Source organism: Metarhizium robertsii (assembly GCF_000187425.2).
Source record: "Metarhizium robertsii ARSEF 23 chromosome Unknown MAA_Scf_1, whole genome shotgun sequence".
Taxonomy (NCBI): Eukaryota; Fungi; Ascomycota; class Sordariomycetes; order Hypocreales; family Clavicipitaceae; genus Metarhizium; species Metarhizium robertsii.
This window is the reverse complement of record NW_011942149.1, coordinates 4,062,671-4,088,745: the sequence shown is the minus strand read 5'-3', so window position 1 is coordinate 4,088,745 and position 26,075 is coordinate 4,062,671. Positions and strand designations below refer to the sequence as shown.

Genomic DNA, 26,075 nt, shown 5'->3' with positions numbered 1-26,075 from the left:
AGGGAATTTTTTCTAAATGAAAGGGGGGTGCCTAGTTGGAGCGGAAGCCAGAGCAACAGAGGAGCAAGGGGGAGGGGTGTGATTCGAGCAGGACGGGCTGATGTGTCGCGTGTGAAGGAGTTTGTCGATTTGGGGATGACGGCGGCAAGGCTGTGGCGCGGTAGCGTCTTGACTCTTTTCAAGGCGCAGTGCACCGGGTGGGATTCTGGGCCAGGTACGGAGTACAGGTACAGGTGCCGGGTACTTGAGCGGCTATAAGACAATCCGGAAGCAGTATGTATGTATACTTGGCAAGGGGGGGCGTGGAGCCGAGAGAATGGCGGATTTGCGGATTTGCAGGTGAATATCGTGGAGGAGAAGTAAAGTAAGTAGTTGGACCAGACGTTGTCAGATTGGAATTGCCTTGGGCCGGCTGGTTAATGACGAGACGGGCGGCGACGGAGTGGGGCCAGGGGGCGTCTGGAGAGCGCTTTGAGGGTGGTTTGGCTTCCGACGTCGAGGCAGGTGATGCAAAGGGGACTGGCCACGATATTATACCGGAAGGGCTGCGTTTAGGCTTTGCTGCTTTCTGGCGGGATGGCGGGTGGGCGGCGAGGGGAGCAATTGCTTGGACGAGGATCGGCTTGGGCGTGGCGATGGAGAAGAGGGGGGCGCGTGGGAGCTGGAGGGGGCGTCGCGGCCGGGGGGATCAGTGGTCAGTGACTGGATTGATGTCTGGCACGCCAGGCGCTGAAGGCTGACGGGCTGAATGCTGCTGGAGGTGCTGGAGCGTCAATAGATGTCCGCTGAAAGTCTGGTGCCCAGGGAGCCGCCACAAGGCGCGACACAGCAACTGGTTGGACGGCGACGGCGCTAGCTTTGGCGAGGCGTGGGGAAATCAGGCTCCAGATGTCCGGGGCTGGGGGCTGGCGCCGCTGAGGAGGAGCGTGGTGTCGTATTATGATTGTGCAGCGACGAGCGGCAATGGCAATGCGTCTCAGACAGTAGTGTTGGCCGGGAGCAGACGGGGAGCTTGAGGCGGGTACAATGGCGCTGTAGCACAAAGCACAGTGGGCATTGACTGTTCAATGCTGGTTCAGGTATCAGGTATCAGGTATCAGCACTGGGTCAAGTGACCAAGTTCGGTCTCGATAAGTAAAAGTAAAGTAGGCAACCAACTCGGCGGTGAAGCACAATGATGAAAAGAAGCAGAAGAAAAAATAGAAAGAGGTTGAGATGGAAATGGCCTCCTTTTTAACTTGAATACCATTTACCTCCGACGTTATTGCAAACTTAGAATCTTGCGTCTTGGAATCCTAATCCCATTCACCCGGATTGACTGAATGCATCGTGGTCCGCGCTTGCAATGCGCCGGATGTAGGAACTTTTCGGGACGAAAACCGGACACCAGACAACTGCCGTTCGTTGTACGGATATCTCAGACGGCAATGGGATGGCCGAGCGTACTTGCGTCTGGTGCCTTGGTCCTTGCTTCCGGCTCGCCCTTGGGCCCGGAGGCCAACCGTGCCCAAGATGACAAGTTAGCTGGCTGTTTAGATCAACTCGACTTGATACTTAGTTGACCTCGATGTCGACTAACATGATTGATGCAATGTTCAAATGTTGAATCCAGGATACATGTCTGGTCTGGTGGCCCAGGCAGCGGGACTGCGCTGACGGAGCGCTGCGTGGGGAATCTCCAGGCCTGGAATTAGTGGGCTTCCGACAACCCAGGACCCAGCGCCAGCACCAGTTGACCTCAGGTGCCAACACTCACCAGACGTCTGGTTGACATGTGCAACCATTCAAATGTTGCAGGTGGTTCTGCGTACAGTGCTACCAGACTACTATTGACTTATCGACTTGACCTGATTCGAACATTGAACGGTCGTCCCTGCCGTATTTTGATGCACCTTGTCCGACAGCCAGTGCCGTCAATGAACATTGAATCCATGACGCAACTTGGAGACGCACATGTGCAATTGATGTATCCGCCGTCGATGAATCCCATCCCCCTGGTCCCTGTCCCAGTATCCAATGTCCCAACGGCCGCCATCGTCATTCATTCCACCAGCGACAATGTTCCATGCCGTGTATCGGTCACTGTCGGCACACTCGACTCTCGAGCTACAAGCGGCCGCTGAGACATGGGATCCCGTCACGCAGAGAGAAGAACCAAGACGTCTGAGCCATGCAGGCACCCTGCAACTCGGCCACCCCGTTTCGGCAACATCAGGAACGGTGCTCCGTATCTCTGGCCGAGGAACCGACAGGAACCTGATGGGAACCTGATGGGAGCCCGTTGCACCGTTTTGCAGATGGATCCGAAACGGACCGCAAAGAGCCAGGCAACATTGAACGGCATGCAACTCCCGAAGGCCTGGAGCAAAACTCACACCCCCCCTTTTCCCCTTGAAGAAGCCCATCTTCAACTTCAACTCACCTCAAGTGCTGGCCAGCCTCTACGGCCCTGGCGACAAGCTCGACACATGGACAAATATGCATACTTTTCCGGCCCCCGAACCCATGTTTGCATATACTACTCAGCTACACCCAAAGCCAAGAAAGAGGGTACCTGACCGAGGGCACCAAGGCAGCGCGGCCGCTGCGTCGAGATGCGCTACGAGCCGGCGCTGGCGCTGGCGCTGGCGCACGCATAGACATGAATGATTGATGATATGTCTGGTACTAACACCGTTGTTGACACGACACATCACCACACCGCTGGTGAACTGCAACGAATGGAAGCCCAAAGTTGGACAAGGGCACAACTCATACCATGGTGTCGACTGTCGAGTGTGTGCATGTATCGTAATACCCCACGACTCCAGACTCGAGCCAAGCACCCCTCCAGGCCTCGAACCCGTCGAATCTCTCGTAACAGAAACAAGTTCGCACACCCGCCTGTGGAGAAGCGCGACGACAACCCTGTCCCTTGGCTGCCCCCTTCCCCGTATGTATAACGGCCATCATTTCTCGCCTGGCCACATGACCAGCAGAGATCTCGCGAGCTCCATTCCTGGCGAGAAGTGAGAGGATGAAGCGTCAGAAATATTGGTTATTCGAGGGCGGGTGGCGTGGGGGCCAGAAGGGGGCAATTTGAATACGGTTCCTAGTCTTATTACTATTCTTGAACCTGTGGCTAGTCTCGATGGTTGATTTATTGTAGTATACTAAATGCTACTACATGCATGTGGTCTGGTGCCTCGTGGTCCGCCGAATCAGCCCGCGCGGGTTGCAGCATCTGAACTTGAACATGGAACCGGCTGATGCACACGCCCCTCGGGACCTTGGGGGAACAGTCATTGGTCTTGGCCTTGGGTGACGACTCTGTATACTGCAATGTGTATGTATGTATGACTGTTTGACGCTGTTTTGTCGGGCTATGCCAAGACTGTCGTTGCCACAAATTACAAACCATCGTCTTGACTCTGTAGGTTTGCAAGGTATTCTTGTCTTTTTAAAGAAATAAAATGAAATAAAAAAATATTGCTTCCCCGCTTGTCGTCCCCCAAGAGCATTCGTCACCGTTCAATGTTTGACCGTCGAAATATCCCCTGCAGGGCATGCATCATCCCAGGAATCCGCCATCAGGCATCACCACCACTACTAAATAAAAAAAAAACTACCCAAGCCCCCTCCAGCTTTTCTCGTCACCGTCACTTTCCAGTCCCAGCGTTTCGTGTCCCAGTCAGTCCTGCATTACATACCCGCCCGCCGCACCTCCGCGACCGTCTCGGCTCCACGGCACCATCCGCAGCAAAGTGCTTTCAGCGACGGCCGATTGGCTGCCCGCGCCGCACCCAGCGCCAGCTCCGACTTGTTCCGGCCGCCGCCTACGCTTTCGTCATGCAAGGAAGGCGCAGAGTACATACACATGTACGTATCTTTTGTATTCTTCTCTTCCGGCACAAGACTGCATTCATTTTCGGTGGTCTTGTTTTTTTTCTTTTCCTTTTCGGCTTCGGAAGAGGGATAATTGTCAGGATGACACTGCGATTACGTGCTCCCTTTGTAATACTCCCACTACTACTAATTGATGATACCTGCACGCCCCCCTTGGGAGACTTGCACAGAGGAATGCTTTCACCCCACGCGTCCAACGGCGGTGTCCCCCCTCGACGACCGTTTTTCACGCACGCTCGCCGTCCCGGGATATTTCCTGCCGCCGAGCACAATATATTTCGCACCGTATTGCGCTCGGCATCTTGGTTTTTTTTTTTTTATCACTTCGCTGGCCGCACACCCTCTACCTACCTACCGTGCCGTGCCGCCCATCCTTCCCCCTCGGAAAAGGCACAATGCTTGACCGACCGTTTGGCTGTTTGTCTGTTTCGCCTGCTCCCTTTTCATCTTACTCCCTTTTTGAATCATGCTCGCTTCCTATTGCCCATTCCGCTCCTCACGCGCACACACACACGAACTCGCAGTCCTGATGTAATAAAAAAACGGTTTATAAAACCGACACCATTTTTCCTGTAGCGGCCCGTCTCAGATCTCAGATGGTATAGTTACCTTCCGAATCCGTGTCCCCCTTCCGGCCACGCCCATTCTGGCCGCCGTCTCCACACTCGGGCGTCCACCAGCCACGACTCCCCACTTCTGGCGCCGTTCCGTGTCCCGACTCGGAGGATGGACCCCTCGCGCAGGGGGCCCAACACGGGGATGCGCCAGCAGGCTCCCGGTTCTTTTTCGTGCCACTTTGCAACATTTAGTTTCCCGTACAAAAATTAAAGTTGTGCTGAAGCGAAGGGGGGGCCAACAAGAAACGAGCCCTATTACCTCCTTCTTAGCCATTGTTTTTTAATGCACCTATTTTTTTTTCTGGGTCCCCACAGTACCGGGATGGACCAGCGTTCCAAAAAAACCAGGTCCATGACGCACGTCACGATGCTGGTTTTGTGTGTCATTGCACATGTCCATGGAGTCGCGCCGCGTCGCAGCTGCGCCTCTGCACAGTCGGGCTGCCACACAAAACACACGCACCCGCCGCTGGCCTTGCAAAGAGCCGCATCCCGTGTCCTTCCGTCCCTTTTTTTTTCCCCTACCAATCGCCCCTGTGTCGTAGATACGAGGCGTATCTGCGAACAAGTCCGGTCGCCCGCCTCGCTCATCACTACTACCAAGCGACCAGGTATTACACACATGCACTGCGTCCTCATTGGCTACCCATTTTGTGATACCTGATAGTTAGTTACCTTTTGCAGGTCTGCGCCCCAAGTGGCATGGACCCTCTTGTACATAACATACTTTCGTAGGGGGTGCTATCATGCATCTTTATTATCGAATTCTGCCAAAGGGACATAGCTTTTGTATCTTTTTTTGAGCCCATCTATGCTTCCAGATTGCCGTGTGTTATCTACCGGAATCCACCTATCCACCTCATCAAATGAAGCCATCTTGCCATATCATTTATTCCCAACGCCGGCTTTCTTTCGTCAAAGATACGCCTCCGTCTGTTCAATGGGAAACCGAGCATCTTTAGCACGCGCGCAATGCCTCTTCTTCTTGCCCCCCATCTCTTCCTTTCTTGACTCGGAGATGGGAGCTCCTCGATTCTGATGACTTTATCGAATACAGAAACTCATGGCGGCACCACTTACAGGATACCTTCATTTAGTCGCTGTTAGTAATGAGCTTGGTGATCTTGCCAATGGCAATAGTTTGTCCCTATACAGTACAGATAGATTAGTTTCTGCTTGCAGTTACTTGTTTCATCATCTTGTTTCTGCCCCCTTTCGTTTGTTTGTGTTTGTTTGTTGCACAAGCAAGCAATGACAACGTACCTGATCACGAAGAGTAAAGCGACCCATCTGGGGATAATCCTCAAACTTCTCCACGCAAACAGATCCTGCTCCACCAATCACTTGCATCCGTGCAATGATGCTGTCTCCCTTCTTGGCATGTGTCGGGGGGGTTTTGCTCTTTCTGCCGGTATTCTTCTGCAGCTTGTGCAGCAGCGCAGCAAAGGTGACCTCTTCAATGGCCGAGTGCACGTGCAGAACGCAGTTGAACCCAGATGTCAAGATACTCTTCAAGTCCAGGATACGAATCTGTGCCTCGAACTCGGCCACGCAGTGGACCAGTCGCTTGGGTGAGCAGAGCACGAATCCAGGCAGGATATCTTCTTCCTCTACACCCTTGAGACGCATTCGTACTTGATCGCCGCACTGCAGAATGGGAACTTCTTCCTCTTGCTCACCGTACTGCGCCGACACCTCCACGGTCTGTTTGCGAGGCATCATGACCAGAGACATGCCCTTCTTGACAACACCGGCTTCAATTTTACCATCCACCATGGTACCCAGATCTCGGTATTTGGCATTGATTGGCATCATGAATGGTGCGTTGATCTTGCGCTCAAGAGCGCTCATGCCGTCCAGATATTCTAGCAGCGACGGACCCTCCCACCACGGTGCAATGCCCTTGGGGAGGCGATCCTTGATGTTGAGTGAAGACTGTGCGGCAACAGGCATGAAAAAGACATCCGTCTTCAGGTTGTAGCCTGTTCCCTTCAGGAACTGAGAGAGCTTGGTTGTGCACTCCGTGTAACGCTCCTGGGACCATTCGACCGTAGGGTCATCCATCTTGTTGATGACGACAATCAACTTGTTGACACCCTGCGTCTTGGCAAGCATAGCATGCTCACGCGTCTGTCCTCCACGTTCAAACCCCGTCTCATATTCACCCTTGCGAGCCGAAATGACCAAAATACCAACATCGGCTTGTGAGGCGCCACCAATCATGTTGGGCACGTAGGTCTTGTGGCCAGGTGCATCCAGAATGCTGTATCTGCGCTTTTCTGTCTCGAAAAAGCCACGGCCAACTTCGACAGTCTTGCCCTTGGAACGTTCCTCCTTGGTCAGGTCCATGACCCACGACAGATACCAAGACTCTCGGCCGAGATCCTTGGCTTCACGCTTGTACTTGTCCATGGTCCTCTCATCAACCATGCCAGTCGTCCACAAGATGGATCCGCCCAGGGTAGATTTACCAGCATCGACGTGACCAATAAAAATGATATTGACATGCTCCTTTCCGTAGACTTCCTTGAGAGTTTCGTCGTCAACATCGGCTGCCTGTTCCTTGGTAACGGCGTCGACTTCGCGCTGAGCCTTCTTCTCGCCGGGGCCGGATGGACTTGATCGTCCGGAAGATGGAGTTGGGGAGGTCCTGCCAGAGGATTTGCTTGAGGAGGCGGCCTTCCCAGCCTTCTCACCAGTCTTCTCGATAGCTTTGACAGCAGCAGCCTTCTGGCCAGCCTCTGGCTTGTTTGAGGGCTCGGGTTTGGCCTCCTCCTTGTCCTTGGTAGGTGTGGAAGTTCCACTTCCGCCAATCGAAAGGACCTTGGCCTTGGGCTTGGGGGGGGGGGGGGGGGCGACCCCCCCCCCGCCGATGCTAAGGACTTTGGGACCGCCCTCCTTGGTTAGAACCTTGGGGGCAGTCGGTGCGGCTGCAGGAGCAGCAGAGGCGGGAGCTTGTGTGGATTGCTGCTGGGCCTGGCCCGGTTGACCATACTGAGGGTATCCTCCACCTAAGAACATGGTAGTTAGTTTTGCGCGCTGGGAGAAATCGAATAGCAGAGGCGGCATACCATATCCCTGGTTATATCCCTGGCTGAAATTGCCGCCATAGCCTCCCTGGTTGTACTGATTGAAGCCTTGCTGCTGACCATATTGGGGATAGTAGCCTTGCTGGTAGTATTGCTGCTGCTGTTGATACTGGTTGGAAAAACCACCGCCGTATGGCTGGCCAGGCTGGAACGATTGGGCGCCTGGCTGGAAGGAAGTGGCGCCGGGGCGGAATCCGCCTTGACTCTGGCCAGCGTTGACGTTGAGCTGCTGCTGAGCTCTCCGCGAGAGATTCTCGTCTTGTGCGGCGGGATCGTCTTCCCAAGAGTTGAGGTTGGACATGATTATCGGCCGGCGACGGAAACGATGCTGTTTGAAAGAGGTCCTCGGTGGGTCGAAAACAGGAAATGTTGGCGCAGACACGTCTAAATAATGCCCCTCGTTGGTTCCCCGCGTGGCTGCCTGATGAGTTCCCCCCGGTTGGAAAGCTTGAGCCTTGCTTGTGAGTCAAACGAGATGAAACGAACTTGGCCTCTCCGAGATACCCTTGGGCATGGATTTAGGCGGCAAAACGATCGTTCGAGATGATCGGGCCTGGCTATGGTTTCGCCTGAATGCTTTTGGTGGAGGTTGTGAAAATTCGAGCCCCACCAAGATGACGCAGGAAAAGGTGGTGGGCGGGTACAGTGCAGTTTGTGGACAGTTCCACACTGTCCTCTCTCGTGTGGCAGATGGACACTCATGGACCATTAAACAGTAATGCCGCTATGCTAGCGGCTAATATTAAAGGTTTATGTTATGCTATGTTAAAATTATGCAGCTATCATGAAATTCTAGGCCGTGGTATTATGCGGCACCAGGCAGCGTGGCTGTAGGAAATTTCTTTAGTATCTTTATATCAAAAAATATATGTGGAGGTACCTAGAGGCGATACGTGTTTAATGGTCCGACAAGCATTGATGGTTCAGTGAGATTTGGCTCATCGTATAAGCTACCTAGGTACCTACCTAGGTAGGTATGTAAGCAATTGTAGCTAAAGTATCATGTAGTTTTTGAACGTGCTGGTGCTAATATACTGCATTGACCGCGCTTCTTTTCCCCATTTAAAACCTGCCATTTCATTATCCTTCCTACGCCAATCAATCCCTTGTTCCTCCCATGAAAAATCCCATAAGACCAGTTGGCGCTGTATCCTTGATTCTGAATGCCTCAAAGCTCTATGCAATCTTCCACGCTACTACCACTACCACCAGCAAATGGCCCCTCGCTTCGCTGCCTCTTCCTGGACTCAGATTCTCTGTCTGAGCCCTCGTTATTGCCATTACCATTGTAAGAACGCTTGCTCGTTTTGCTCGCGGAACTCTCAGACGACGGTGATCTGGAGCTATTTGGATCACCACTTCCAAGAAATAAGGAGGAGGATATTTCACTCCGGACAGTTCTCGCCCCTGTGCTAGAACTCTGATGTACGATTTCATCATATCGAGTCGGACTCGCAAAGAGGGGGCCCTCCGAGTCACTATTGCTGCTTGTTGGGCTTCCATGTTTTTGGGAGTCTTTGATATGAGCACTGATGGCCCGCATCGCCTCTTCTTCTGGAGATTGACTTTTGCAGTGGTCGTATGTGACCTCCCCAGTTGAGTTACCGCTGTTGCCATCGATAAAGAGCGATTCTTCCTGGGTATTCGAGTTTTCGTTTGTATTAGTTATATTCGCGCCGGTATCTTCAGAGATCGGCTCTGCTTTCATTCCGTCGTCCCAAATTGTCTGACTGCTATATTGAGTCAGAGCTTCATTCTGCGTATCATCATATCCATCTTCGTCGTCCTCGAGCGTAAGGTCAACAATATTTGGTAGAGAGTCCTCCATGATGTCTCTCTCCAATGTCACTCCGTATTCAGAGTTGGTGTTGTTGGATAGTCTGGGGATCGAACGTGTCTGTACTCCATGATTCGAGTTGACTGGACTTCCTGGTATAGAAATTGCCTGTTGGTGGTTCATCGCAACCGGGCTGCCAGAAAGAATTTGGACCGAGTCCCCGTCACTTGTGTCAGAGTCAGAGTCAGAGTCAGAACCGGATTCCGAACCATCGTCAGCATCAGAATCTTCGTCCTCGTGCTCATCCGAGCTGTTTGCACCGCTTGTACCGCTATCACCAACGTTATTATCGTCCTCGTCCTCCCAATCATCGTCGCCGTCTAACAGTTCGTCCTTGAGCTTGGGCAGCGCCAGGGCCATTGTCCGCCAAGCATCTTCCCTTGGATTCAAGCCTGGCATAAGATCAGCAAGGATTCTCAACCTCGCATTGCGCTGGTCTCTCGGATCCTTATGCCCACGCACTGTTCTAGCCACGTCTAGCTGGAACGTCTTGTCTAGCACTTTGCATTTCAGCCCTTGTGCAATCCACTTTGTATGGTCCCAGAATGTGATGCGGCTGATTCCACGTAGACAATAGACATAATCCAGGCCTTGTACTGTTCGAAGCGACCGAAACATACGGTAATTGGGCTGGTGCTGCGTCTTCCATTTCATGTGCTTAATAACAGCACTTGTTTCATGTTTTCGGCGCATGTAATATTCTGACGACTCGGGAATGTATATATCGAGGGTAGAAAGTCGATTGGTTTCTGGCAGCCACATCAGAGGCTGAGTTCGCCGAGAAATGTATTTGCCCCGAGGACTCTTTTTATATGTGAGATATTGGGAACCCATCCATAGGAGCTCAATATGTTGAACCCTTTGGAGCCTGTTTTTGATCCCCCTCGCAAAGCAACCCTATTCGCCCAGCGAGGAGAATGCAAAAGTGTTCTCGCCATAAAACAAATGCGCGCCCCAGAATAACCACTGTTTGCACACTACTAATGGTGCTAGTAAATCATTTGGTAACGTGGCATACGTTAGACTCACAGGTGAGTCCCCGATATGAAATCGACGAAGAAGCTGTGGGCGTTCTGGGTCATTGCCCAGCTCACCAGTCGACAGAGAAGGCTCATGATATGGATCAAGCCGAGTCAAAACATGAACCTTCTTTCCATAAAAGCATAGAAGCATTTGAAGGACACGAAACTGCGCCATGGGCGGCAGCTGGTTGAAGTTGAATCCCCCAGTAACCGCTATGGATTCAATAGCACCATCTTCGTCATCATCCTTCTCCCTCAGGACGAGGCCTGGTAGAACCCGGTTTGGGTGCCACGGCATGTTTGACTCGCGACAGCTAAGCTTATAGATGTCACTATAATCTCTGATTCCAGGTGGGAGACGAGTCCATCGGCCTCGAAGGAAGTCCTTGATGTACTCCGGCCACATCTATTTCACACATGGTTAGACCTTGAAATGAGCAGTCAAGAGAGATACTTACGGCTTTTGTTCGTCTCGGAGGTCCCGATGCGCTGCTCCTTGCAGCAGCAAGGTCAGCCCTAAGCCGCCGATTTTGGGTTTTCAACCCAGCAATCTTTGCCTTCATCCTAGTAATCTTTGCACGAAACCCTGCCACCAACTGCCTCGACTCTCCAATTCTGAACTTGCGAATTTGCGATTTTTCATGTATTTTCTCATATTTCGGTTGGCATGATTGTACGCAATCACCTTGCCAGTCCAACTCCTCATCAGAGTCGGAATCATTATTGGGGTCGCCATCGTCAAAACAAATAAACTCATCGACTTCATGGTTAAACTCCTCATCAGAATGACTCTGCTTGAACTTTAGTAAATATAGCTTAACCTCCAAGAGACAGAGATGCACTCACACTATCCGAATCGGCTTCAGAACTCTCGGGCTGCCTTTCGGGCGCCTCCTCTGGTGCCTCCTCTGGCGCGCCACCTGAAGTCACTGAATCTGAATCTTCTTGCTCGAGATCTCCAAGTAATGTCTCAATATTCATAGCGCTGTCATCGGCTTGACCTTCGAATGAACTTGTTTCCATAGCATTCCCAGATGGTGTGCTGGTTTCAATTTCAACATCTTCATAGTCATCCTCTACAGCGTCCGCTGTCAGATCAACGACCTCCATAACCTCCATGTTAGATATGTTGGACAGTAGTGTGATTAAGAAAAAAATGTTATAGATTAATGGGTAGGACCGTAACTGCAGCTTATTGAGGGTAAGAGTTGCAGCTTCGTGGGTGGAAGAGTGAAGAGATTAGTGAAGAGATTAAAGGTAAAGTCGACCCCAGCAACTGCCAACCGCCAAAGTAATCTATGTGCACTTTGATAACCGAAAGATAAGAAAAGAACGGTAATGTGATTAAGAAAAAACGTTATGAACTAATGGGTAGGACAGTAACTGCAAGTTGCTGAGAGTAAGAGTTGCAGCTTGCTGGAGGTAAGAGTTGTAGCTTGCTGGAAGAAGAGTCATAGCTTGCTAGAAGAAGAGTTATACTGGAAGAAGAGTTACAGCTTGCTGGAAGAAGAGTTGCAGCTTGCTGGAAGAAGAGTTGCAGCTTCGTGGATGGAAGAGTGAAGAGGTCAAAGGTGAAATCGAGTTAAATAGCTCCCCACTGCTTGAGTGATCTATGTGCACTATCATAACCGAAAGATAAGAAAAGCGAGAAAAGGAAGAATAATGAGAAAGGCACCGGCATTAGCTGCCAATTATCTCGGACTCAGCAAGCTAGGCTAGGGAGTTGAACAGATATATTTGCTTCCATTCAGTGCTGATGTGGCTGTTTGACTAATAATTCATGACTTCTACTTCCGTTTATCTAAACCACCAATTTACAGAGCCATTAAGTCCTCCATCAGACCCCGCGCTCTTGACAGAATGCCACCAACCCTCCGGAATGAAGAGCGCGTCGCCAGCGCCGAGCTCAACTTCGTGCAGTTCCTCGAGTGGTGTTTCATTTCCCCAGACTGCGTCATGCAACACCTTTCTCTCATGGCCTTGCATCATATCAGTTGTCCTTATGCGACTATTTCCATGTTGCCGTATTCGGCGCTGGACGTGAAAGAATAATTCATCACCTATAGTTGGCGGTAACAGCCGTACAACTTTCTGGCTGTACAACTGGCAGAACAGGTTCGGATTTGGATCTCTATGCAGCGGCGTATAAGTAGGTTCTGTACCCAGCCAGATAGATGAAGCGTAGATGTCGCCTTTTCCGGCACGAAGTACGATTTCCGGAGCCGGTAAATCGTCTTGAAGGGGCTGCGGCAAATCAGACAGAGAAGACTGAGCAATATACAAATGCAAGGGGTGTGTGGTAGTTGAGTCCCGAGCCGCGTTGAACTCTATGGCCTTGATGAGAAGCTTCAAAGGCGCATAGAGTTGAAAGAAGCTCTGGTCCTTCTCGTCAGTCACGGCCGATTGCAGAATTCCTGCCATGATTTGATCAGTCATTTCTGAGCTGGTCATTAGTGCGGCCTGGAATTGAGAGAAGGCATCTTGCTCCCTTTGCGATTTGATCAATTCGTACGGGAAAGGCCATTCTTGGAATCCCTGCACCAGAGATGAAGCGAACGGTAATGTTGAGTGGCTGTCATGTGAGGAAGCGGATCTGTTGAACCATTTACTAAAGGCTGGCAGGCGAGAAGTCGGTGAGCCGCCGTCTTCTCGAAACAAATACGGCTTTCGGGGTATGAACGCTTTCTTCTGAAAGGCTTGGATGTCTGCGTGCGCTTGGGATGATGCGGAGGCGGCCTCGACAGACCGCAGAGGCTGATAAGCACGCCGTGAAGAGATGTGAAGCGATCGTCGCCATATTGTGGTAAGCAAGGTGGGACGGTTCATGGCGCATAGATGAAGCAAACATGTAAGAGAGAATAAATTGGATTGGTCGGAACTTTTATACAGGATATTAACAATTAACCCCAACCGGGCTATAATGACAATTGCCACTCACCCCCCATGCTTTCGTATGTTGCCAGGCGTTGAGAGTGGTGAGAGAGCATGTCCAAAAAGGCAGGGAGGTCGGAAGTCGGCAAAACCTGGCACCGGAGGCGTCGAGGATGATGGGGCACTGGTTGCATCTCGCCTAGTACCAGCTGGCCGGCCAGGAGGCTCGAGGAAAGAGGCAAGAGCAGCTCGAGCCCACTTGCACAGATTGATGGATGGGCCCATTCGACGACCGGCCACCGACCACCGACCACCGCATCGCTAGACCTTGGGCGCGCACGCACTAGCATTGTATTGTCAAATCACAGCTCCTCCAGACGTTTCGCGCGCGCAGATCAAGCAGCGGCATCACGCAGCGGCATCAAGCAGCCTGACGACATCGTCTGGCCACAACTCCATCCGGACCAACTCGCGACCGCGACCGCGACCGCAGCTGCTCGACCTCATCTCACAGACGCCTCGTCCCGTGCATCTGCGGCACGCGTGCCATTTTACCACCCCGCCTCAATCCTGTTTCGAGTCTTGTGGGCAGCCCTGTCGATATCTGCCCCTCCATCTGGATTGCATCATCTGTCCCATCTTATTGTTCCGTCGTTTTGTCGACAACTGGCCTTGCGGCCATCTCGACTTTCGTCATGTCTACAGACTCGGGCGCGCCTGAGTCGTGGATCTCAAGCTTTTGTGCTCTTCTGGGCCATGAGTATTTCGCCGAGGTATCAGAGGAGTTTATCGAGGATGATTTTAACCTGACGGGTCTTCAGACCCAGGTGGCCATGTATAAGGAAGCATTGGAGGTATGTGGTGGTTGAATTTTAATTTTTTTTATTCTCCCCACAAACAACCACACCCCCCCCCCCCCCCCCGGGCCGGGGTGTTCTGGTACGGGAATGCAAGTCTTCGTCAACTAACTCTCCCCTGCTCTTCCGCAGATGATATTGGATGTGGAGCCCGAAGACGATGAAGATGAGGAGGAAGAGGAGGAAGAGGAGGATGATAATGAATCCGGTCTGGGGGATGGCCAAGAGCGAATGGGTGGCCGACCAGGCGAGCGAAGACACCATAGTAGAATGGCCAGCGACTTGTCTGTCATTGAGTCCTCAGCAGAAATGCTTTACGGCCTCATTCACCAACGGTTTATATGCTCGCGTGCTGGAATCCAGCAGATGAGCGAAAAATATGAACTCGGCCACTTTGGATGCTGCCCACGGACCAACTGTGATCAGGCAAGGACGTTGCCCGTCGGACTCTCTGATATACCGGGCGAGGATACCGTCAAGCTGTTCTGCCCGGCTTGCCTGGACGTCTATGTCCCACCAAACAGCCGTTTCCAAACTGTCGACGGAGCATTCTTTGGTCGCACATTCGGCGCCCTTTTCCTTCTTACCTTCCCCGAGTACGACCTCACCAAGAGGGGGGTCGAGGTTCTCTCTTCAGCAACCTCGCGCATAGCAGCTGATGAGGAGCTCGTCAATGGCATGTACACCAGGAACATTGCCCCAGGCCTAGGACCTGGCCGCATCTATGAGCCCAAGATTTATGGCTTCAGAGTTTCAGAGCGGGCCCGATCGGGCCCGCGCATGCAATGGCTACGAGCTCGACCAATCGATGTCAACGACCTTGACGAGTCTCGCATCTACGCTGAACAATGCGCCGAATCCGAGGATGACGACGAATCTATGAACCTTAACGGGAGGGCAATGGTCCGTCGACGACCTCCTGGCAACGCCCGTCTCCGTCAGCGACAAAACCAGAACGGCAGTCCCATGGCTCTATCAACGAACGGCGCCGAATCCGAGCTGTAGGAAGACAAAACAACGACTGCCCCTTCATTCTCCCCACCAGAGGCATGGTGGCGTGTGGCATCCTTGAAGTGTAATACAGATGCCAGTCCTCAGACTAAGTAAGGATCGGTAATCACGCCGCCATGCCTTGAGGCAGCGTTCCGTCAATTGGCTTCAGCAGGAACAAGGATTGTCCAAAGCAGGGTCATATATCCCACCCCACAAGCTTCCTCCTACCACGAAGATTCCACCCCTCAATCAAATATAGTGGCATTTGCATAGATGGCGTTGGAGGTGTTGTTCAGTGAATACAATTTGGTCGGTTGGTGAAAGGCGGAAAATAGCAGAAAAGAAGAACAAAAAGGGAGGCATGCTTGCATGATGGGTATATGTACGTGTGTGCGCGCGTGTTGGACTACGCTCAGCGGTAAAACTGGGTGCCTGTCAAAAGCAAGATACGAGTACATTTTCGCGTTTAGACGGCGCGGGCCAGCGGTGTGCGAGGGTCGCTGTTGAATAATTGCACATGGGTATCGGTGTTGTTTATTAGGACGGAAACGGCGTGGCGACGTAACCATAGAGCGATGAGTTTCAAGAGGATTGCGCTTTTTTTTTTGACCTTTTTTTGATAAAATCACACATCTTCACATGCGCATTTCACCTTGATGCAAATTTTTGTCTCGCTATTGCATGTGCCAAACTTCAAAAAGTACATAAACATGCTGCAATAATTGGATTTTGCGTTTCATAACCAAACCATGACTAATCCTATCGTAGCGGCGATCCCTTCCCCGGCGTCCAACTCGTGCCCCCGCCAAACCCAGACCCGGGCGCCATACCAATAATCTTCCTCACGGGCGTGGACGGTCCTGGCGTGGACGAGTCCACCGGCAACGGCGGAGTGTCCGTCCTCTGGACACCCACGTCATCCTTCCGTGGAGGTTTAAAGTTGACATCTCTTCCGGCGCGATAAATATCCTGCAGCATGGTTTCCAGAATCCCAGCGTCTTCAAACTCTAGATATTTCCGATATAACTTGAGTGCCGTCCGGGAGTCTTCAATCGAGTCGTGCGTTTCCATTTGAATGTCCTCCTTTAGGAGGTACCACGCTAGAAATGCCAACGAGAGCTTCCGAAGTCTCGACTTTAGGAAGAACAGATCGATAGTGTCGATGACTTGAGACTTAGGAACATGGATATTTATAACGCGAAAATCTTGTTTGAGGCCGTGGCCGAGGAATTTGCACCCGAGGTTGAGCAGAATCCAGAGTTTCTTGTAGGCCATCTTCAGTGGGAGCAGGCTGTGTTTGGAAATCCGCGGGTCCAGATCTTCTCGGGTTATGCCAGAGTACGAGGTCAGATAATCCACAATGGGCTCTTGTATTAAAATATAGTCGTCGATGAAGGGCCGTCCCTCGTTCTCGCCCTGCCCGCGGACGACAGATGTTCTGGCCAGGGCATAGACAATCGGACGAATCGTCTCTCGTTCGCCGTCCGAGTTCATTTCAATCTCGGGCTGTCGAATGGCGACGAATTCCGTGTCTAGTGCTACTATTGTATCCGGGCCAGGACGCTCAGTCTTCGGATCCAGGATGTGATATGTTTTGGTTTCAGAGTTTGGATTCGGACTGCAGCTCAAGTTAGCTTGGCGTGGCAATAGACACTTGGTATGTAGAAAAAAATACGCACTACAAATCATGATACAGAATCGAAGTATCCAGCTGATGTTTCCAAGTAGAATCAATTTTGTTATTCGCTTCTTTGATCTGGAATGCTACAACACTAGGGACTTTCCATGACGTGTTGAATGTAAGGGCTTCATCTGTACTGACAGACCTAACTAAGAAGTCGTTGAACAAGTGCCATTGACTTTGTCCGGGAGCTTCTTGCTCGGCGTGTGCAACTGTTTGTTTGTTAGCATTAGCATTAGATAACTTGCACGTCCCATCGGAAGCACTTGCCATTGACCATGGATACCAGGTGCGGCTTTTGCGTTTGGCCACCCTCAATGTTTGTCGCCATTCCTATAAGTGAATATACTGTGATATTATGGATTCCTCGCTGTAAGTGAAGTTTCAGGTCTTCTCCCTCGTAACAGAAGAACTGTCCCTGCTCAACAATGATTCCAATCTCCTCAGGAAGCCAGCCGGGAGTGGACCACAGCATGCGATGGTCGTGACTCGTAATTGCAGTATTCAACATTAAGACTGCCGGGATGTTGTGAATTGTCTTTCTGGTGGCGATAGTTTGATAACGTTGACATCGGCCACACCAACCCTTAGAGGTAGTCTCTCTCTCAACGCTACTCTTAAGAACCTGAGAAAAAGTGACCCTGGGCATTTTGGCGTTTCGTCCAGGAGGTTTCTATGAAGCGGAGTTAGAAGGGTTCGGTACAGATAGATATCGCATACTGACAAATGGTGGATAAAGCAAGTCGTTGACATATGTTGAACCTGGTCTTGTATACTCGCTCCTACAATTCATGCATCGAATAGAGCTTGTAGCTGAGGTTGCAAGAATCTGCGGGTTGTCAGGGCCTGTTCAATGTATTCTCAAGGCAATACTAACCTGTTCCATGGCAGATGATGTTGGTGACATACTCTTGTAGTCAGAAACAATCTTATCCAAGAGAAATCTAGTGAGCCCTTGCAGCATGACGTTTAGAGACGAGCCGTGGGGGTCCTCTTCGAGGAGGCCAAGCGGTCCGGCTGATAATGGTTAGCACAGATGACATAGTTAGCACAGCGGGTGGCGTGCGGTCTACCTTGTGGGTGGCTACTAAGTGTTCTCAGCAGGTTTGTTGCCTGACAGATTGAGCCGTCCGCTTTTTGTAGCATGTCGAAAAGGAAGCCAAGTTCGCACAGCAAGCAGATTTCACTAACACAGGCCGTAGCCGCATGTTGAAGGGCTAGGTTTCGAATGAGGGGGGTAAAGTGCATGATTTGAAGGAGTGAGTTGGCGTATGAGTTTGAAATATGAATTTCCAAGCCTGAGTAACGAGTTTTATTGTAGAATCTGAAGTTTGTCAGCAGACAGTTGGGGAAATAGCACCACAAGCGTTAGTTAACTCACCCAAAATCAAAGTCATCTACTCCGAACTTGCTGTACTTGATTTCAACGTTGCGATACATAACCGGCACGTCCGATTTCTTGCTTTCAATCTCGTTCTCGGCCACTGGGCTAGAAACGTCGTCGGTCTTATCGTCCGTCCTGGAATCGGATATTGCAGACTCTCTGGCTTTCTCACTCAGGAACTTGGGTGCCTTGAGCCCAGAATTGGCAGACTTGTGGCTGTTTCTGGTATCCTCAATCTGGTTCCTCCTGAAGCCTCTCGTGTTGCGGCCGTACAGGCCAAATTCGGTCGGCTTGAGGCTCACGAGAAACTGAGGATCAAACCTGATTGGAGGGGCGCCAACATCCGATACAAGATCCGGCCAGGCCGAGGCCAACACGTCCCGATAGTAGGGCAATCCAACAGAGTTCAGCGGTCTTGAGTAAGAGAAGGTCAGTGTATAATTTAAATACCAGTGGAAGCGGTTCATACGTTTCAGGGGTCCATTCTATTTGAGGAGCGTGTTCCTCTGGGCTAGCAAACTCGATTGGTGTTGGCAGGTCGACAAAGTGAAGCTTTGAAGGCGATCCCCAAAGGTGTATATAGCACTCAGCATCGGTCAAGGCCATTGATTCTCCAGACGGCGCAATCTCAAACATACTCAGATAGGTCAGGACGTTTGCCTGTCTCACGTTACTTGTGTTTGGGTTCATCAAGTCGACCACATGCATTTGGCCAGACTGTGAGACCACAATACTGGTAGTCAACATTCTAGGATGCATGCGAACGTACGCCGCCCCGGCAGGAAAAGGTATTGGTGGCATTGACGACATCTTTTTAATATCAAACACGTTCAAGAATGGATCGAGCATGTATGTTTGGCCTTGTCGAAGCGAATATCCACATGTAACGATGAAGTCATGCTGGGCATCCATGTCATTGATCAGCGCAGAGTGAGCATTCCAAGACTTGACAACTGCAAAGGACACTGGGTCAAGGAGGTTCACCGTTCCGTTCTTGGTCGCCGCGCAAATATACCTTCCTCGCTTCATGATGGAGTACTGGTGTTCGGTTGCGATCTAGCAGCATTGTCAGTCGCGCGAAACAGCATGGGGCCTAACAGCCACCAACAAACCTGCTTCACGACCTCGCCCTTATTAAGGTCGATGACTAGCATTGTGTCTTGCAATCCCGCAACAATGATCTCGGCCGTCCCTTTGGAAGTAAAGCTCATGCACCGCAGTTCCTTCATGTCGTCGTGTCTTGTTCCTCTATTAGCACTCTCTTGCCGCGTATGGGGCTGTGAAGTAATCGTAGTTACTTGATGTGCCATATCGGCGGCCCTCTCCTCTGTGCCATGTGAACATCCTTTGACCCCAAGACGATCACGCCCTTGTCGTTGACCAATATTTGTCGTACCGCTCCGTCAGTCGAAAGATGTGCTTTGAAGGAGGTATATCGTTGTAGTTCCGAGCCAAGAAAAGAGGTAACGCGACCCTGCAATGCCGGTCAAAAATTGAACAGTTCGGTGCTGAATATGTCATATGGATGCATACATAATCGTTTCCAGTCCATAGTAGTTCTTGGAAAGTGTCAAAGGTCATCGTAGTTACCGGTGTCGGCATTGCATGGACGCCCGGAGGCGGGAACGGAATGCGGGCGACCTGGGAGCAGTCATATATACGTTAGCAACCCGTTGAAAAGACGCATGACCTGGCACATTGACATGACCAGCGGGCAGCAGACATCTGGATGTGCGCCGGTGGAACATGTCGGCTCAGCTGCAGAGCGACTGACCTCATCCCAGTCGCCGTCCATTGTTGCTGGCTTGTCATTCTCCGAAGGATGATAAAGTATTGATAAACGATGCCCAAGCACCAGGTGTGCCTGTATGGCTCCGCGACGCTTTCAAACGCAATGCGCCTCACAGGATACTCGTCATCGATGTCCAGGATATTGATGAATGTCGAGATCAAGCAACGGCTAGCCGCCCGACTCGCGCGTGGAGCTGCTTGACGTTGGACTGGAGCTTGTTGGCGGGGCACAGGAGGCTGCAGCAAGTCTGGTGGCCCAAGAGTCCGTGCTCAATCGATACATGAACGGCGTCGATCTGACAACAATCAATATGAGAGCTACCCTACACCTTTGTGCATCCCTACAATGTTACCTCCGTTGGGCGGGCGAAGAGTTGGAGATCACGATATGAGGCGAGTGAGCTTTTTTTTTTTTTTCGGGCCAATGTCCCGAGACTGGTGCAGGTTGAGTGCTTTCTAGATGAATCGTAGATCAATCCCCTCGGCATGCACCCACAGTTCATACCACGCACTTGCATGGCCTCTCAATATTCATCTCGCCAATAAAATCACCCACTCACCAGGCAGACAATACGCGCCAAGAGGTGGTTATTTCAAACATCAATAAATATACTAGAAACCTATATGTCTATAGACAAAGTCTAAAATGCCCCCCCCACCGACTCGCCGCCAACCCTGTCATGATATTTGGTGTATGACAAAGTTGACCGGCTGGGCATCCCTATCGATGCGTGGTACATCAACAATCTTTTCGCCGGCAGGTTCTATCTCCACAGCCCACTTCGTATTTGTCAAGTACCCAACCTCATCCCAAAGGCGCTGGAAGCTGTCTTTGTCGTGGAGATATGGCGACATATCATTACCCAATGGAGATGGACCCGGCCGAGTGGTGCCAATGTGGCGGCCATAGATGAGGGCATTTTTGGTGCCGCGCTTGAGAAATCCCACCAGTCGCTTGCCAATATAGATTTGTTGAGTCCAGTTGAACAAGTGGAAAAAACTGCCTGCATATATGATGGTAACCTTGTGCAACAGGTCATCTAGCCTGGTGTCATCGGGGTCCAGCATGTCGCCAACAACAAAAGTGGCACCAAATTCGTCTTGATCCTGGAATAGATCATAGCCGATTTCAACAAACTTGGACTGAACATCAGTTCCGAATAATTGATTTCCTTGCACTCCATCATGACGGAGCTGACGAAGAACCTGTCCCACACAACAACCCAGGTCCAAAAAGGCATCGTTCGATCTGGGCACGTTGAGCCTGAACAGCACCTGTCGATAGCAGGGATCGTTTTGCTCGGTTAAGCGTAGAAATTTCCACCGGCCGACGCAAGGAAATCTTGATACTCTCCACGCATCCTCGCGCTGGCATCGGGTTGTCACTCATCAGCCAACGAGCACTGATTGGCCTTCTCGGTAGAACACACTCACCACTCGTAGAATGTGGCTGTCAATATCACTTGCAGGGATCCTGCTGTACACGAGGAGCAGGTTGCGGATGGGACCAATATCGTCGGGCAGATCTGGAATATACGCCCAGCTTTGCGATGCGATGATATCCATCATGTGAGAATGCGGTGGTGAGGGATCCGCGTTTCGGTTCTGCGTGTTTTCAGAGGAAGCCAACTGGGTGTTGACGCGGGTTGGTCATGTTTTATGTCCAAATTGTTGCGTCAATGTTGATTGCCAAAGCGTTCATAGCGCCTGGACAGTCACACTCCCGCCTTGCGGCAAGGAGACGGGCAGGCCGCCGGAAGAAGAGGAAACGAGGAAACGAGAAAATTTGGAAGAGAACTGGACTCTGGAAGTAGTGGGACATGAGGCATCTGGCTCGAAGAGACTTGCCAAGAGAGACGGGAACGGCGAAGCGCATGCAACGTTTATAAGCAAACCACATGTGCAGGGCCAACGCAGATTGCGCCGATGGGGCTGGATCGAGGTATCCAATCGGTTCGAACCAGGCCGTGCGATGCAAGGACTTCTCCAGTCATCAGCATCGCCGGGGACTTCTGGACGCACCAGGATATGGACACGGCATCGTCGTGTCGTGAACCAAGGTTGGCTGCAACATGTGGTGATGCGCCCAATTGCCTGGGAGTCGCCGCCACAATGGAGCCTGCAGATGCGACTGCAACCTCGAACAGACAAGAGGCATCTGCATCTCCGCTTCCTCGGATACCCAGTTATGTTCTCCGTACATTTGTACTATTTATGTATTCATCCTCGACGCCCGTGTAGTATGGAGCTCGAGAGCTGGGGGCAGGCCGTCCGTCTTGTTCCAACTTCCAACGCGAAATTTGGCCGCCAACTTGCCGGGATGATCTGGTCAGGGTCAGTGGTGCCACAGCTTGTGCCAAAAATACCTGGGGTCTGGTCTGGTCTGTCTGGCTATCTCGGAACCCAGATGCCCCGTCAGCCACCTAGCGGCCCCGGCAGTTAAGCCGATGATTTGCCGCTCCTCCCGAAAATTCTTCCATCTCCGTGCTCGATCTCAAAGGGTCAAAACCAAACACAACCACGGCGCCGAGTTCTTCCTCTTCCGTTGCGCGACGGGCCCATCGCATTTATCATCCTCCGATCCAGGGAGCTATTGGAGCTGTAAGTTGATGCATCTCACCTTTACCTGTTGATGGCAACACATCAGCGCTCACCCACCGTGTCGCTGTGCTGCAATTTGGAATTTGCTGTTTTGCGGTGGAATCATGCTGGTCGCGCAACCACGCTAACAATGGCCTCAGTGTACTTCAACGCGCCTGTTGACCGATTGTCTGGTGCTTCTGCCCATGCATTGGCAATTCAAGGCCCATATGCCCTGATCGATAGTTAGACCGATATCAAAATTTCTTTCGGAGCATCAATATCTTGCTGTGCCAGTGAATAGGACCACCACGGCCACCTACCCCAAATTTTGCCGACTCAAGTCGCGAGACTGTTGCTTGCGTCGATAGCACACAACACGCGTCGCATCGACATGAGTCCAGGCACAGAAGGCGACGCTGGAGATGCGGCTGAGTTGACCTACCCGTCTCCTGGAGCAGAAGGAATGGAGTCTGGCCCATTCTACCATAACGCTCGCGATGGTGCCCCAGAACACCATGATCAAGCCGAGCAGCAGGTTGCTGACGAGGTGCATGGACAGGGGCATGACCAGACACAAATGTCGGCCCAAGATGATGCTGCATCGCATCACCACGTCTCTAGACCGGCAAATCTGGAAGAGCTGCAGTTGGCGGCGCAATTGGGCCAAGGCTTGGCTGGCACCTCCATTCTCCCAGCTACCGATCCGAACATGACGGTCGAGGACCCCAACATGCGCAATATCATGCCACACCCAGATCCCGACCAGCACCACACAGCATCTTATGTCCAGGAAGCTCCTCCGCCTGATCCAATGGTTCAGCATCAGATGCCCGTTGCGGTTGGGCCTGCCCTCCCGCCGCAATATGCTATGGGGGACGGCATTCCCCCGCGCAAGAGGTCCAAGGTGTCGCGCGCGTGTGACGAATGTAGGAGAAAAAAGATCAAATGCGATGCACAGTCTGACTCTGGCGAGACGCCGTGCTCCAGTTGCGCGCGGTCATCCATTAGATGCTTGTTCAGTCGAGTACCTCAAAAGCGTGGTCCCAGCAAAGGGTATGGAGGCCAAAACACACCCAACAACAGCGTTACTTGTTTAGCTAATTCATATTCTAGATATATAAAGGAACTCGCAGACCGAATCCACAGTATCGAAAACAAGTTGGAATCGGAGGGTAATCTTAGCCAAGACGACATTGACAAGTTATTTGCGACGGATCGGTCAAGGCACAGCAATGGCCTCGAAGATTCCACACGAAAACGGCCCTTTTCTAGCATATCTACCGGAGACTACACCACACCAACTACCGTACGCCAAGCGCCCTGGGGATCCGAGGCGCGTTCAGCCCAGCCGGCATCCGGACAGGGAGAAGGTCTCGTTCAAGAGTACAGCAACAGTTCATTGGCACCCCAACCAACACCGATCAAGCCCGATGAGACCCCTATAAAGCCACATGCTGCACCGGCAGATGTACCCATGGTAGATGGAGAAGAGGTTCCTGCAGTAGATGAACAGGCCTTCCTGGAGTACGTGCTTGTGTGACTTGGCTTGGTGCTGGCACGATGACCAACTGACATATATTCCAGGTTCCTGGCCTCCGTTCAGCCGCTTTACCCGGTGCTCCCGACCGATCTGGGCAGGCTTCAATCACTGCTATTGCAGACAAACGCAGCAGTTCGATCCGCATTTTCCCTGGCTCTGTCTTGTATTGGCCAGCCATCGTCTGACAGCCCCAAGATTGCCAGTTCCCTGCTTCATGAATGGGAGAGCAACGACGCTCCAAGCAGCCGCGCCACTGATATTGTCCACGCGCAGACGCTACTGATCTTGATCATTGATGCAGATTGGCGGGGAACCTCGAGTCTGCCTTTTCTTCTCGCTCGTGCCGTAGCTCTTGCCAACTCAATGAAGCTGTGGAAATGCTCGCCTGTCGACTCGACGACAGAACCCGACTCTGATGACGAGCTATGTGTCCGAATATGGTGGTCATTGGTGCTGATGGACAGATGGCATGCTGCAGGAACTGGCCAGCCTGCGCAAATTCCCGACAGGAGTGTTGTCGTTCCGGCGAGCCTCGAGAACACAATTGGAGAGGTCTCATTCCACCTCCTTCGTAAGTCAACATTCAATTTGTGTGTGTGTGTGTGTGTATGCAATTGGAACAGTTGGAACAGCACTGACAAGCTCCTGCAGGCCTATCAAAACTTTTGAACCGAATCTCTTTTGTCATATCAACATTGCAGGCTGGGTTATACACTGCCGATGCCTCAATGGCTGCGATCTTGACCGACTATATCGAGAACTACCGGGAAGACCTGCCTGCGCATATTGATGCAGCAGCGTACCCCATGATTCACCTTGCTTACTGGCATTGCCGCCTCCTTGTCACCATGCTCACGCCTGGCGCCACGCCGAAAGAGATTATCTGGCCAACAAAGGAGCTGGCCCACTTGCTGTCCGTGACGCCCGAGTTGAAGGGCCCGTTGTTTAGTCATTTCGTCTCGCTTGCCACCATGTCACTGAGAAAGTTGGCTAGGACGGAGGCCACGCGGGAGGAGGCGGCGGAAATCATCAAGGAAATCACAGAGAAGCCTAGCGGAGGTCATTGGGACGGTGTCAAGGACAAGCTTGCGGACGGACTCAGGCCGGCATCGTCTTCTGCGGCCGAAGCGGCAGCCAGCCAAGGACTACAGCACCTTGCGGATCTAGCAACGGCATCTGAGTGTCTCGCGGCAGGAGAAGAGGTCCCTTTTGGAGCCGCTCTTACAACCGGATACTTGGAGGTCGCATCATGAGCATATAACGAGACGGCTGCACGGTAAAGCCGACCTTGAGGTACTGTTTTTCGTCTTGACATGTATGTGAGCTCAACATGTGTGTGGACTAGGTGTTGTAAGGCACACTGCCTTGAAGGCGAGTTATATTACGTTTCGCGTCTCTCAGCATTGTACAATATCGCAACGGAGTTGGACGGTGGGCAAAAGATTCAAGATGGATTAATGATGCGTTTGCTGATGGCATGATGAATCATGTTCCGATTTGGCTTGAAGGTCCGGCGTCAAATACGCCATGTAATTCTAATGTCGTTTTTCAAAGGTCAATATTAGGGACATTGCATCTGTGAATGACTAGGCCCCCCATGGCACAGCACATAGTATCACGTTGCCTCGGACAGATTGACGCGCGGGACGGGCACATGCAAACTCGCTGGCATTCAAGACATGCTGGTTTGCGGCTCTTCCCGATCTAGCCCGTCCCATTTACTAAAGTACATATGTATGTACGTGCTTGGTACCCTGGGCCTGTCACCACTTTGGGCGCCGACGTGCATGTACCTACTGTACACACACGTCACAAAAGATGGCATAACCCTGCTTTGCAAACAGCCAATAATCCATCCATCCGCATGCTTGAAAGAATGCATAAACACAAGTCCCATCAATCCGTCTCCAACCCCGCCAGCAACT

General features: G+C 51.7%; 7 protein-coding genes across 7 annotated transcripts; 2 read left to right on the top strand and 5 right to left on the bottom strand.

The window, feature by feature from the left end:
• Positions 1 to 5,595: 5,595 nt before the first annotated feature.
• MAA_02290 (translation release factor eRF3) lies at positions 5,596 to 7,892 on the bottom strand (the record flags this gene model as incomplete). Its single annotated transcript, XM_007820288.2, has 3 exons — positions 5,596 to 5,649; positions 5,766 to 7,513; positions 7,574 to 7,892. The coding sequence occupies 3 exons, from the start codon at positions 7,890 to 7,892 to the stop codon at positions 5,596 to 5,598; spliced, it is 2,121 nt and encodes a 706-aa protein (XP_007818479.2).
• An 867-nt stretch (positions 7,893 to 8,759) lies between these two features.
• MAA_02291 (uncharacterized protein) lies at positions 8,760 to 11,569 on the bottom strand (the record flags this gene model as incomplete). Its single annotated transcript, XM_007820289.1, has 4 exons — positions 8,760 to 9,908; positions 10,458 to 10,856; positions 10,909 to 11,250; positions 11,297 to 11,569. The coding sequence occupies 4 exons, from the start codon at positions 11,567 to 11,569 to the stop codon at positions 8,760 to 8,762; spliced, it is 2,163 nt and encodes a 720-aa protein (XP_007818480.1).
• A 678-nt stretch (positions 11,570 to 12,247) lies between these two features.
• MAA_02292 (Transcription factor jumonji/aspartyl beta-hydroxylase) lies at positions 12,248 to 13,276 on the bottom strand (the record flags this gene model as incomplete). The annotated part of the gene is made up of 1 exon (XM_007820290.1): positions 12,248 to 13,276. One exon carries the CDS (start codon positions 13,274 to 13,276, stop codon positions 12,248 to 12,250), a length of 1,029 nt encoding a protein of 342 aa, XP_007818481.1.
• Positions 13,277 to 14,016: 740 nt separating this feature from the next.
• Positions 14,017 to 15,183, top strand: MAA_02293 (Casein kinase II, regulatory subunit; the record flags this gene model as incomplete). The annotated part of the gene is made up of 2 exons (XM_007820291.1): positions 14,017 to 14,175; positions 14,311 to 15,183. The coding sequence occupies 2 exons, from the start codon at positions 14,017 to 14,019 to the stop codon at positions 15,181 to 15,183; spliced, it is 1,032 nt and encodes a 343-aa protein (XP_007818482.1).
• Positions 15,184 to 15,930: 747 nt separating this feature from the next.
• On the bottom strand, positions 15,931 to 20,031 carry MAA_02294 (Exonuclease, RNase T/DNA polymerase III; the record flags this gene model as incomplete). Its single annotated transcript, XM_007820292.2, has 12 exons — positions 15,931 to 16,789; positions 16,851 to 17,095; positions 17,130 to 17,525; positions 17,577 to 17,698; positions 17,726 to 17,869; positions 17,926 to 18,176; positions 18,234 to 18,650; positions 18,706 to 19,292; positions 19,349 to 19,475; positions 19,535 to 19,710; positions 19,770 to 19,877; positions 20,011 to 20,031. The coding sequence occupies 12 exons, from the start codon at positions 20,029 to 20,031 to the stop codon at positions 15,931 to 15,933; spliced, it is 3,453 nt and encodes a 1,150-aa protein (XP_007818483.2).
• Positions 20,032 to 20,705: 674 nt separating this feature from the next.
• MAA_02295 (uncharacterized protein) lies at positions 20,706 to 21,593 on the bottom strand (the record flags this gene model as incomplete). The annotated part of the gene is made up of 2 exons (XM_007820293.1): positions 20,706 to 21,134; positions 21,462 to 21,593. The coding sequence occupies 2 exons, from the start codon at positions 21,591 to 21,593 to the stop codon at positions 20,706 to 20,708; spliced, it is 561 nt and encodes a 186-aa protein (XP_007818484.1).
• A 1,408-nt stretch (positions 21,594 to 23,001) lies between these two features.
• On the top strand, positions 23,002 to 25,403 carry MAA_02296 (N-terminal binuclear Zn cluster-containing/DNA binding domain-containing protein; the record flags this gene model as incomplete). Its single annotated transcript, XM_007820294.2, has 4 exons — positions 23,002 to 23,663; positions 23,724 to 24,134; positions 24,195 to 24,721; positions 24,802 to 25,403. The coding sequence occupies 4 exons, from the start codon at positions 23,002 to 23,004 to the stop codon at positions 25,401 to 25,403; spliced, it is 2,202 nt and encodes a 733-aa protein (XP_007818485.2).
• Between the last annotated feature and the right edge of the window lie 672 nt (positions 25,404 to 26,075).